The following is a 12,914-nucleotide window of genomic DNA, read 5'->3' on the forward strand; positions in this document are numbered from 1 at the left end:
AAGGGCAACCAAAATGATAAAGGGGATGGAACAGCTCTCCTATGAGGAAAGGCTGAAGAGGTTAGGGCTGTTCAGCTTGGAGAAGAGACGGCTGAGGGGGGGGGTATGATAGAGGTCTTTACGATCATGAGAGATCTTGAACGAGTAGATGTGAATCTGTAGCACATTTAAGACTAATTGGAGACAATTCTTTTTCACTCAACACACAATTAAGCTCTGGAATTTGTTGCCAGAGAATGTGGCTCGTGCAGTTAGTGTAGCTGGGTTCAAAAAAGGTTTGGATAGGTTCTTGGAGGAGAAGTCCATTAACTGCTATTAATCAAGTTTACTTAGGGAATAGCCACTGCTATTAATTGCATCAGTAGCATGGGATCTTCTTGGTGTTGGGGTAATTGCCAGGTTCTTGTGGCCTGGTTTGGCCTCTGTTGGAAACAGGATGCTGGGCTTGATGGACCCTTGGTCTGACCCAGCATGGCAATTTCTTATGTTCTTATACTAAGTAGGTATTTATACCTCTATAGGAGGGCCACCTAGTTACTCAAGGTGAGGTTTAGGTATTAGTGTAAGGGTTAGGGGCCACTTTGACATTCAGAGTGTGCACTGTTCTGTTCATACGTCGCACTCTGAATGTCAAAGTGGCCCCTAACCCCTACACTAATATCTAAACCTCACCTCGAGTAACTAGGTGGGCCTCCTATAGAGGTATAAATACCTACTTAGTATGAGGGCTTTATAGCTAGGTTCTCTGTCCCTCTCACTCTCTCTCATATGCAAAATGCCATATAGCACTTTGATAAATGACCCCCCTTAGCCAGATATAACTTATCCTCCCAATGCACACCCACATTTTAGGTGTATAAGGGACTTGTACAGTTAAGCGGTGGCTGCTGAGCATGAGTGCAAATTCAGCGGCCAAAAGATGTATAAGTCCCACTTATCTGATTAAATAGCGTTGAATGTGTTTTGATTATTGACAGTGTTTTTATGTTTTATTTATACTATGTTGCTGATGTTTTTATATTTTTTATATTATGCTATTGACGTTTGCAATGAATTATGGATGTTTTGTTGGGAACCACCTAAAAATGTTGATAAGCAGTCCATACATTTTAAATAAACAAATAAATAAATTAAAAGTAAACAAAAAATAAAAAAAGTCACACAATGCCCCATCCCCTTTCCAAACCCCACTTGTCAATAACAGTAAGCCCCCCCACCGGTCGAACACCCCTCCCTTCATTCTCTCCCCCAATCCAAAATCCCCCTCATTAGAAGGGATTACCTCCCCTGACCCCACCTCTACCTTAGAATAGGTCCTTGTTAGTCTAGTGCAATGTTTCCCCACCATCTCTTGGAAGTACATTTAGCCAATTTGGTTTTCAGGATTGCCATAATAAATATGCATGAGATACATTTGCAAACATTGAAGACCCAGTGTATGTAAAACTGTTTCATGCGTATTCATTATAAATATCCTGAAAACCAGACCACTTAGGTTTGCCTCCAGGAGAAGGTTGGGAAACACTGGTCTAATGGGGGCCAGAGAGCCCTCTTAGGTTCTGGGCTGGTCACAGCCATTTTCCAAAATGGTACCAACTAGCTTTTCCCCCATCATACAATAAGGCAAAGAGCAGCCGGGGCCATTTTGTAAGATGGCAGTGACTGGCCCAGTGCCTAGGGAGTGCTTTGGGCCCCAGTAGATTATCAGGGACACCACTAGATTACCAGAGACCTATTCTAAGGTATTGGGAGGTCCAGAGAGTAGGCCAGGGTGAGGAAATCCCTTCTACCGAGGGGAAGGACAGTTGGATTCGGGGGGGGGGGGGGGGGATTGATGGTAGGGTTTGGACTTGAGGGGGTTACTTTTGTTGACAAGGGTGGGGTTTGGGAAGGAGAGCAGGGCATTGCCGTGCAACATTTTTATTATTTTTTTACGTTTTTCCCTGCTGAGCCAACTTGCAGGTGGCCGTAGGTTGTGCAGAGGTCTACCTAGACCTCTGCAGGGGATTTTACACAGTCTGGGGGGTATTTTGGTCCACTGGTAACCCTTTAAGACAATGGCAGTCCCATGCAAAGGGGGCCACCATTGTACGTTTTTCCCATTTCCTCACAATATTTTTCCTTCGTACCTCCTCTGCTCTCTTCCATCTGTTTTTCTCTTCTTTGCCTTCTTTTTTCTCACTCTATCTCTCTACTCCAAACTCACCCTTACACCAATCCTCTGAACTCCCCACTCCCGTCTCTTACCTCGTGTTACATTCTTGGCCATGGAAGTTGCAGAAAATCAGCATGTCCTCTAAGTCATGGCCCATCTCAATCTTCTGCTCATCTGAAAGTTGGTTGAATTCCGAGGCAAATTTCTTGAAGGCTGCCGCATATTGGATGCGCTCCTCAGGAAAGTCAGTGGAAGAATTCCAGAAGTGAGAACGGTTACGCCTATGAGTCATCTCCAGGCCAGAATCCTGATTCCAAAATCAGATCACAAGACAACTAGGCTAATGCAAGGTCTTAAAAGTTGAAAAAAACTGCTTCTGAAATACTATAGACAGTATCCTGTGCTACATGAACCATTAGTCTGATCTAGAATGGCAGTACTGTAGATATTATGTCCTTATGAAATAGTTGTTACCTTGTATTTTCCTCAGATTGGTATCCTGGCTTCCACCATGCATTGCCCTCAATGCTGTATCAGTTCTCTGTATTTATTGACTCTACTTCTAATATACAGATAACACCAATACTAACAATTAGCATTGTACTCTACCTTTCATAAAGCAAAATCTCAACATGCCTAACAATTATAGTATTTCAGAAATATACTGCACATGCAGCCACCCATGAAATGGAACTTAAGAGCATAAATGTGACATCTGAATGCACAGCAGTTTAGAAAGGAAGCGATGGAAGAAGAAATTGTGTGTAATTGTATCTGTGGACCCTTGAGCCAAGGCAGGATTGGCTCTACCTGCAGGGAAGAGCCCAGAGGGTTCTCACAGTTATCAGGCGGACCCAGGCAAAGCAGACACTGGTCAGAACCTTCACCTATACCAGCCCATGTTCTCCTCAGGTTGAGCCTTTGGGTCCTGGAGCCAGCAGGACTTAGGTGGGAACTCTGCTGATGTCAAGGAAGAAGGTCCATGGTAAGCTGGGTCATAGGAAGACGGCAGTCAGACATATCCGGGGTCCAAGCAATGGTCAGAGGCAGGCAGCAATCGTTCATTCGTATGTGAGGTCCATACCAAGGTCAAACCAGGTATCATCCAAGGGAGGAGCAGAGGGACAGATAGGCAGAGTGGGTAGGCGAGGACAAGAACAAGCAGGCAATGTTGATGGAGCAGACGGGGATGAAGATAGAAGACAAACCGAAGACAGCTGGATCGAAGACTGAAGACAAGGCTGGATCGAAGACTGAAGATAAGATAGGAACGAAGATTGACGACAAGGCTGGAACACTGGGAAGCAACACGCACTACTAGGCACTGGCTGGACCTGCTGCTGAGGTGAGTTGCTTCCTGGGAACTGCCTTTATATAGGGCTGTGTGGGTTATGTCATCATTAGGGGACTTTCCCACCACGGTCCCTTTAAAAACCCAAGAATGGTGTGCGTGTACGCCTAGCGGGAGTCACGGTGCGTGTTGTCAGCGGCATCTTGCTAGTGATATACTGCTGTGTGGCTGACCAGCAGTATTTGCCATGCTGAGGGGAGACAACACTGGCCCGGCTGGGGGTGGTGAGTGCAGTGGTTCATGGGGGTAACGAGTGGACCGCCAAACACAACAGCAATGTTTTCAGATTATAATTAGAGAAACTGAAGCACAGGGAAATAAAGTGATTTGCCCAACATGACACACCGCTAGTGATAGAATTGGGTTTTAAGTTCATATCCCATGAGCAGGGCCGGAGGAACCACTAGGCAAGCTAGGTCTGTGCCTAGGGCGCCGCGATTTAGAGGGCACCGTGGCAGGCGGCAAAATTTTGAAAGGGCAAAAAGTGCCCTTTCAAAATTCTGCCAGCCCCCGCCTCACTGTGCCACCCTCCCGATGCCCCCCTTGTGGTCCAGCGGAGGGCCTGGGAGCGATCTGCCGCTCCCGGGGCCTCAGCTTCCACTAAGGAAAATGGCGTTGTGGCCTTTAGCTCCTACCATGTGACAGGGGCCAACCAATGGCACTGATAGCCCCTGTCACATGGTAGGGGCTAAAGACCACCGGCGCCATTTTGGTTAGTGACAGCTGAGGCCCTGGGAGCGGCAGATCGCTCCCGTGCCCCCACCTGGACCACCAGGTATTTTGTAAGTTTTCTTTTGGTGGGGGGAGGAGGAGTCGGAGCTGTGGCTGGGGGCGGAGCAAGGCTGAAGGTGCCCAGGGCACCCAATCCCCATGCACCAGCCCTGCCCATGAGCTTTTCCCAACTTATAGTTCTGTCCTCTAACCTCCCTCGTATTCCTGAGCACCTAATAGACTTTTTTTGCATAAATACTTTGGGGGCCATATTCAATGGCATTTAGCTGAATTACTTGTGAGTTATGTGGATACATTTTAGCCAGATTCCTCATTAGCTGGATAATGTAGGGACATTCCGGCATGGAGCTAAATTAGCTGGATAAGTTATTCAGCTATCTAAGAACATAAGAACATACTGCGATACTGGGTCAGACCAAGGGTCCATCAAGCCCAGTATCCTGCTTCCAACAGTGGTCAAGCCAGATCACAAAAACCTGGCAAGATCCCAAGGGGGTAGATGGATTCCAAGCTGCCTATCCCAAGAATAAGCAGTGTATTCCTGCAACTCACCCTTAATAATTATTAATGGACTTTTCCTCCAGGAACTTGTCCAAACCTTTTTTAAATGCAGCTATATTAATAGCTTTCACCACATCCTCTGGCTTCAACGGCAGGGGAGAAAGTCAGATACTTCACTTTCAGTGCATATCCAGCATAACTCTCTGCTTCAACAGCAGGGGGAATGAAGAAAAGTAGATCTATATACAGACAACAACCAACAAGGTCTGAATTATTTAGTCTGGGTAAACAAATAAGCATGGGTATAGCTTGCTTATTGCAGCGGTTACTACCCCTAACTAATTAAGCTAGATATTTCACTTAGAGGCAGTTCCAACACTGCTCTCTACATTAATGGTGGGGGTGGAAGGGAAATAGAATCAAAAGGTTACTAAGAGCCAAGAGTAACAGATAAGAATGAGAAAAAAAAAAGTGCAAAACTTGCTGGGCAGACTGGATGGGCCGTTTGGTCTTCTTCTGCCGTCATTTCTATGTTTCTATGTAATTATGCATTGAATAAAAAAATATTTTCTCTTATTAGTTTTAAATGTATTAGCCAGTAACTTCATTGTGTGTCCCCTGGTCTTTGTATTTTTTGGAAGAGTAAACAACTGATTAATGTTTACTCATTCCATTCCACTCATTATTTTATAGACCTCTATCATATCTCCCCTCAGTCATCTCTTTTCCAAGCTGAAGAGTCCTAATCTCTTTAGCCTTTCTTCATAGGGGAATTGTTCCATCCCCTTTATCCTCTTAGTCGCCCTTCTCTGTACCTTTTCTAATTCTGCTATATCTTTTTTGAGATTTGGTGACCAGAACTGAACACAATACTCAAGATGAGGTCGCATCGTGGAGCGATACAAAGGCATTATTATATTCTCTGTTTTATTCTCCATTCCTTTCCTAATAGTCTCTAGCATTCTATTTGCTTTCTTGGCTGCTGCTGCACACTGAGCAGAAAGTTTCAACATATTTTCAACGATGATGCCTAGATTCTTTTCCAGAGTGGTGACTCCTAATGTGGAACCTTGCATTTTGTAGCTATAATTTGGGATTCTGTTCCTTAAATGCATCATTTTGCACTTGTCTACATTATGGGGCAGATTTTAAAAGGGTTAGGCATGTAAATTATGCACGTAACCCTTAAAAACTCCCCCTGTGCGTGCCGAGCCTATTTTGCATAGGCTCGGCGGCGCGTGCAAGCCCCGGGACGCAGGTATGGCCCAGGGCTTGCAAAAGGGGCAGGGCGTGGCCTGAGCCTCCAGGCACAGTGGCCATTTGCTGCTGTGCCTGGGATCGTGGGCCGGCCGTCGATTGGCGTGCGTAACTTCTTCAAGAAAGGTAAGGGGGGGTTCTAGGTAGGGCTGGGGGGCAGGTTAGGAAGGGGAAGGGAAGGGAAGGTGTGGGGGTTGGAAGGAAAGTTCCCTCCGAGGCCGCTCCAATTTCGGAGCGGCCTCGGAGGGAACGGTGGCAGGCTGCGCGGCTCGGCACGTGCAAGTTGCACAATTGTGCACCCCTTTGTGCGCGTTGACCCTGGATTTTATAACATGCACGCGGCTGCACGCGCATGTTATAAAATCGGTCCTAGATTTGTTCACGCCGGGTTGCGCAAACAAATCTGCACCCGTGCACAGGTTTTAAAATCTGCCCCTAAATTTCATTTGCCATTTGCATGCCCAGTTTTGCAATGTCCTCTTGCAATTTCTCACAATCCTCTTGTGATTTGACAACTTTGAATAATTTTGTGTCATTGGCAAATTTGATCACATCACTTGTTCCCATTTCCAGGTCATTTATAAATATAATAAAAAGCAGTGGCCCAGTGGGAAAATTTACCATTTAGCCCTGCTCTTTGTTTTCTATCTTTTAACCGTTGGCAATCCACAATAGTACACACTGCCTCCTACCCCATGACTTTCTAATTTCCTAAAGAAATGTCTCATGAGTTTCTCGTCATTCCACAGAGTAGTATTAAAGTTAGCCAGATAAATTTGGCTATATTCAATGGTGCAGTTGCACCACTAAGTATTCTTATTCTTAGTAGTGCAACTTTGCTGTCTGGCCATAAAACTTTGCTGGCCAGACAGAGGCTGAAAATGAACCCCTTTGTGATATAACAAGAACTGTAACTGAATACATTATTCTAAGCAAATGAGATTATAGCCTAATCACATAATATGATAAAAGAGACCAAAACAGATGATAGAGGATAATAATAAATGTGAGGGAGCATTGGACCCTTACTAGGTATTACATCTCTCCTAAAGGAAGACATAATGGACTTGGCAGAATAAAATGAGTGGGTTGAACCATTTGCTAGGGCCTTCTTCATAGGAGTGGCCTTAATGGTTTAGTCTTATATTTTATGTAGTCTTCTGAGAGAAGATTTTAAGAGTTAGGAAGTATGGAGTTGAAGAGGGAGGAAATCAGCCTCCTGTCTCTTGGCCTGCAGTTGCTGGCAGGAAGTTTGCCCTTTTGATGGTACACTTGGTAGGCCACTGTAACTGTTTGTGCCTGTGGTGACATCTGGAGTAGAGAGTTTCCCTAAATCTGAGAGAGTAAATCTCCACATTCTTGGGTTTGTCTCAAAAAAGAGAAAGCCCCTGATCTATGTTCCATTTTGAACTGAGACCTTGGGAAGTGAACCAGGAACCAGCAGAGGAACACTATACCGTCTGGAGAGAAGAAGAGGAAGGATGTCAGCTAACCCAGCTGATTCATCAATGGCCACCCATGTCTAACTTACTGGGGAGGAAAAGGAGAGAGCTACCCATCTGGTGCTATATAGAAGGGTCAAAAGAGAATGTGCAGACCTAGAGCAGTGTGGAAAAAAGATGAGAGAGTAGCAGAGATCAAGCACTGGATATAAGGTACAGTAGAGTAGCCATAGGGCGAGGAAACCCACCATCCCTTCTAGAGGAATCTAAATACCAGGAGGAAAGAGACGGGATCCAAGGAAGGGTGCAGAGAAGGATCAGAAGTCCCATTCCTTTGTGGTAAATGCATATTATGGAAACCACTGCAAACAAATGTACCAGGTGCTAAATAATTTATGTTGAAGACGTTTATTGTAGAATACCACAACTGTATGAGAACTCTTTATTGGAAAAAAGAAATATAGTCAAATGCCTAGAGCCCAAAAATAAAATCTTTCCTCAGACTGGAAGCACATGTGGAATGGAGTGAGTTTGAGGGGGACCTCATACACTCTGAAGTGGATCCCCCTTACCCATGGGAGAAACTGGGAGGAGGTTATATGAAGAAATTGCTTAATATAGCAAAGAAACCTGCTCCTCATATCATCACAATTTCTTAATTACCCAGGCCCCTAGTATTATATGATTCTGCAGCTGTGGTAGGGGTTGCACAATCACAAGAAACAGGTAGGTTTAGTGGTTCCTGGCACACCAGGATCCGCCTCACTGATCCCAAAGCTGCTCATACTGCAAATAATATGAGGATAGGAAGGAGGAAGGTCTATGGCTGGAAGGGAAAAGGTAAAGTAAGCACAAAGGGTGAGAGAGAGGGGAAAGTGGAAGGACCATGGCGAGAAGGGCGGGTGAAAGTAGAGGAAGGATTTCTGGGTAGGTAGGAGGGCGGAAAGGTGACCCATCAGCATGGAAAGGAGGGGGAGTGGCGTAAGTAATGGGGGTGAAATGGATGGGGTGGAGGAAGGACCATGAGCAGAAGAGGTGGAGATAGCACTATGGAATGGTACGAGAGAAGGAGGATAGAGAAAGGGGGAGAGGCGTAAACACCATGAGTGGGTGGGCAGAAGATGAGGGAAAGAGGTTAGGGTAGGATCATAGATAGTGGGTGGGCAGAAGATGAGGGAAAGAGGTTAGGGTAGGATCATAGATAGTGGGTGGGCAGAAGATGAGGGAAAGAGGTTAGGGTAGGATCATAGATAGTGGGTGGGCAGAAGATGAGGGAAAGAGGTTAGGGTAGGATCATAGATAAGTGGAAGGGAAGGAAGGAGGTGGGTGAGCAAATGCATGAGAAGGAGGAGACAATATAGGAAGATGGGACGGAAAGAGAGACATTGAGAGTCAGGGTAAAAGAGAAAGAAAAGAAGATAAAAGAAAAGGAGTAAAGGAAAGTCATTAAAGAAAAATAAAATTAATTAGATTACAGAAGACAGATTGGAAAACATTTTATTTTAAAAATTAAAACAATAAATTGAAGTTTGCAAGCAAAAATTGGCTTTATAATTAAGTCATGTAAATGAGATGAAATTGTGCCACTGAATCTCTGCAAACTTTTCCAGCTTTGTCCATAGAATTTGCCCCAATTGCCACAGGAGACCACGGAGCCTTAAAGACCACATCTGAGCCTTCAGTTTGACCTTGTGTGAAGGAGAAAATCTGGGAATCATCACAACTGGTCTTGGCTGATTTTTACTCTTTAATCCCCTTGCAATTTTTTCTTTGTTTATCAACTATGAGGAAAAAAAAATACATTTCACTCAATTTTTGGAGATAGCTTTTGAAAAATTGAGCCAAGAATCCTTTCTCTCCCATTTTGCAAGGATATATTTATTTCAAAATTAGATGCGCATATTTGTGAGCAGTTTGCATTTCTCAGATATTAGGAAATCACACAAATAAATATGAAAGTATCAGGACAGTTTTAATCAGTATTATACAGAACTATAAAGAGTCTTATTTAAAAAGATTTTTCCCTATTCTATGCCTAAGAATTTAATATTTTACCAAAATGTTTTCACTATCTACGAATCTAAAGAGTTGGTTTCTTGGTGCTTGCAAGACAACTGAAATAATGCATTAAAATTATTGTCATAGTCTCTGATTTGCAACTGTTTACTTCTTTAAAAAGTGAATATTTTGAATAAAAAGTAACAGTGCTGCTTGTGTTTGCATTTTGTTACTTGGGTTTACTAACAGTAAAAGATATTTTAAGCCTATAAAAAGCATAATTTGTGGGGGTTTCCTTCAAGAAACCATGAGGAAAACTGCTTTGTTTCTTTTTTGGTGTGTACAACTTAATCCAATATTTGGAGAAAACCTTTTTGCCTTTGGAGAATGTATTTTTAACTTTAATAAAAAGTTCAAATTGCAAAAAAAAAAAAAAAAAAAGCCCAGGTTTGATCACTGAAACATTATGTCAGAGAAACACAGATGATGCTGGTACATATATAGCACATGGGCCACCCATTCTTGGCCAACCTTGTGCCTTACTTGGAGTAGACCTGGAAGGGTTTCCTGTATCTGTTCCATCAAAGCTGATGAGGTGCCAGCATATCAGGAAAGTGACATGGTCTGACCGTGAACTGGGCCTGGGCTAGAGTATGCTTGCTATTACTTGCATACAAATGAAACTGAAAAAGCCTGAGAAGAGGCTTCTATTCCGGTCCTCGGCAGCAAGGAGAAAGGGGTAGGTCAACCAGGTCCCAAAGAAATTGGGGGAGAAAATCACTGGGTTTCAACAGAAAGCTAAGATGATTTCTATTCTGGACAGAGAAGAGAATGGGTCAAAAAATATGCTGAAAGAAATAGCTGAAAGACAAAGACTGTATTCCTTTATGACTAATATTTACATTGAGAGTTCCTGAGGAAGTATTTGTGTCTCCATTTCTTATAATGGATAACAGGCAACAAGGTTAAGGGATCACTTAGAACAAGCTGGTTCAGTCCCAGATCTGCTCAGCTTAATCTTGTCATTTCTAGTAAATGGCACAATGTCATCACATTTATTTTTATTTGTATTCTGCTTTTTGGCACTTCAAAGCAGTACTGTGGGCATTTCCCTGTCCCCAGAGGATTTTAGAATCTAACTGGGTGATGCATCAAGCCACAATAGTGCTCTAACACACGATATACACTGTATGTATATCACATGGTAGAGCACTATTACAGTGATATCGCATGATATACGTGATAATTTGCATGGCCCTACCCAGGTCCTCTCCCCTAGACCTGCTTTGCATGCAATTTGCATGCTTGAATAATGCATATGTATGCAAAGAAAGTCATTAATAGGCAATTTGATGTTAACATTTTATCACAGCCAACCGAGAAAGTGGTCAGCAATGATAAAATAACAACACCTCCTGGGAAATCAGTAAAGATAACGCAGGATTCCTGGGGCCCTGATGCAGATCCAAAGGTGCTCACTTTACATTTAAAGGGCCATGCAAAAAATGTAAAAAATGGGGCAGCGCAAAGGATCCCCAGACCTTGCCTCTATCACATGACAGAGACAAGGTCAGGCCAGCACCATTTTGAAAAATGGTGTTCACCGGCCTGGGTGCTAGGGGGCACCCCGGGCGCAATCACAGTACTTTCTTCTAATTTTTAAGGTTCAGGGAGTGTGAGAGGGAGGCTTCCTGAACCCCAATGACATGTTTTGAAAAGATTTGGGGGGAGGGAGAGGGAAGGAGGTGGTGCCCCCAATGATTTTGGGTGATACCTTTGGGGGGAGAAGGGGGTGCCCTATACCCCAATGACTTTATTTTACTATTGGAGTGGGAGGTCATCCTGAACCCCAATGCATTTTATTATAACCTTTGGGGGGGGGGGGGGGGGGGGCAAAGCCGCAAGTGAAATGGAAAGTTTTATTTTTACTTTGAGGAGCTGGGCCTGCCTCGAGTGGTGGCTCCAAGTTGAGCTTGGGGTCAGCCTTGACCCCTGTTCAACTTTTCATTTTGCTGTGGCAAATTTTTTTTTTACATTAACCCTTTAAGGTGATGGCAGTTCCTTGAGGTTGGGGCCGCCATCGCACCTAAAGTTCCATTAGCTGTGTTCTTTTGTCCTGTGATGTTTGGCTGCAAGACAAAATAATGCACCATAGAGCTGTTTTTTCGGGGGATGGGGTCCCGCTATTGTGGTGGGGGGAGGGGGGTTGTGGCAATCCCCTTGCAAAGGTGGGACCCCCTCCCCTGAAAAAACATTGCAGTTTAATGCATCTAGACCTAAATTTGTACATAAAGCCACAGAGGGTAAAGTGGCTTGCCCAAGGTCACAAGGAGTGGTAGTGGGATTTGAGCCCATTTTCCCTGGTTCATAGCCCATTGGTCTAACAACTAGGCTACTCCTCCACTCCCTTAGAAGAGGAGTTTCAAGGCAAAATCATATCACATGATGCCATGCAGAATGGGGGTTTGCATGAGCTGCCATCATGTAACTGAAATCAAAAGCTGATGGGTACCCTAAAGTCAGGAGACAGAGTTGTCCATATGAAGTTTCTGCCTGCTAGAGTGGCCATGTGGCCATACAGTGGAATTGTGCATCTGGGTAGTCATGGGTTGTTTTTTAATTTTTCAGTCCTAATCATGCTGACATTTGTAGCATGGAGAAAGAGAGGAAAAAGGGCAACTGGTAATGGAAAAAAAGAATGATAAAGTGCTAGTGAAATCTCCTACCTGTAACGATGTGAACATGGCAAAGCTCCTGTTGAGAGATGAGAGCCGGACACTATTCAGGTTGCAGATGGTGATAGCTGGGAATTTCAGCTTGGCACTGGAAATGAGGGTGATCTTGTCATGTGAGGGGTAAGAGTAGTACGTGAGCACCATTTCAGTGCACTGCCAGAGGGCGCAGCAGAGGGCAAAAGAAACAAAGGCCATCCAGACCAGCTTACGGAACCAGTGCCTGGAACGGAAGACATTCGGAATGCCATGGGCGGAGGTATGCAGCACTATCATCCGGCCAAGTTGCCTTAAGGTAGATACTTCATAGGTGGGTTTCAAAAGTGTCATTCCTCAAATCAGGAGGGTCCTTCCTGAGGTCCTTCACTGCCAACACTCGGAAGATGAATCAGATGAGGATCCAAAGCTCACCTAAAGCCACTTTGGTTTTTTCTTTTTTCTTTTTTTTTTACAGCTGCTTGAACTGGCTTCACTAATAGGAAGTGCAGAGAGAACTTCAATCAATTCCCTGTGGGTGTCTACTCAGTAATCCCTTTCTGCTTGTCTACATAGGCTGTTACCTTAGTGATCGCCTTAAGCCAAATGCAGCCAATGCCCCATCCTATTTCTAATGAACCAATTAGCCCCAGCAAGCAACACTTGGCAGCTGTTACCATCCTCAGAATACCACCCTGGAAAAGAAAGATATGCCCTTCCAGTAGCTACTTTGGACTATAATGATGCCCCTACAGCAAGGCTTCCCAAAA

At 44.2% G+C, this 12,914-nt stretch overlaps 1 protein-coding gene across 1 annotated transcript in view; it reads right to left on the minus strand.

Annotated features, from left to right (window-relative positions):
• The window catches only part of LOC115097570 (amiloride-sensitive sodium channel subunit gamma-like), a 77,128-nt gene extending 64,684 nt beyond the window's left edge, over positions 1 to 12,444 (minus strand). Inside the window, 2 exon segments of the mRNA XM_029613507.1 lie at positions 2,248 to 2,462; positions 12,163 to 12,444. Coding sequence (XP_029469367.1) covers positions 2,248 to 2,462; positions 12,163 to 12,444 — 497 coding nt within the window.
• Positions 12,445 to 12,914: the final 470 nt, after the last annotated feature.

This window comes from Rhinatrema bivittatum, chromosome 8 (genome assembly GCF_901001135.1).
Source record: "Rhinatrema bivittatum chromosome 8, aRhiBiv1.1, whole genome shotgun sequence".
NCBI lineage: Eukaryota > Metazoa > Chordata > Amphibia > Gymnophiona > Rhinatrematidae > Rhinatrema > Rhinatrema bivittatum.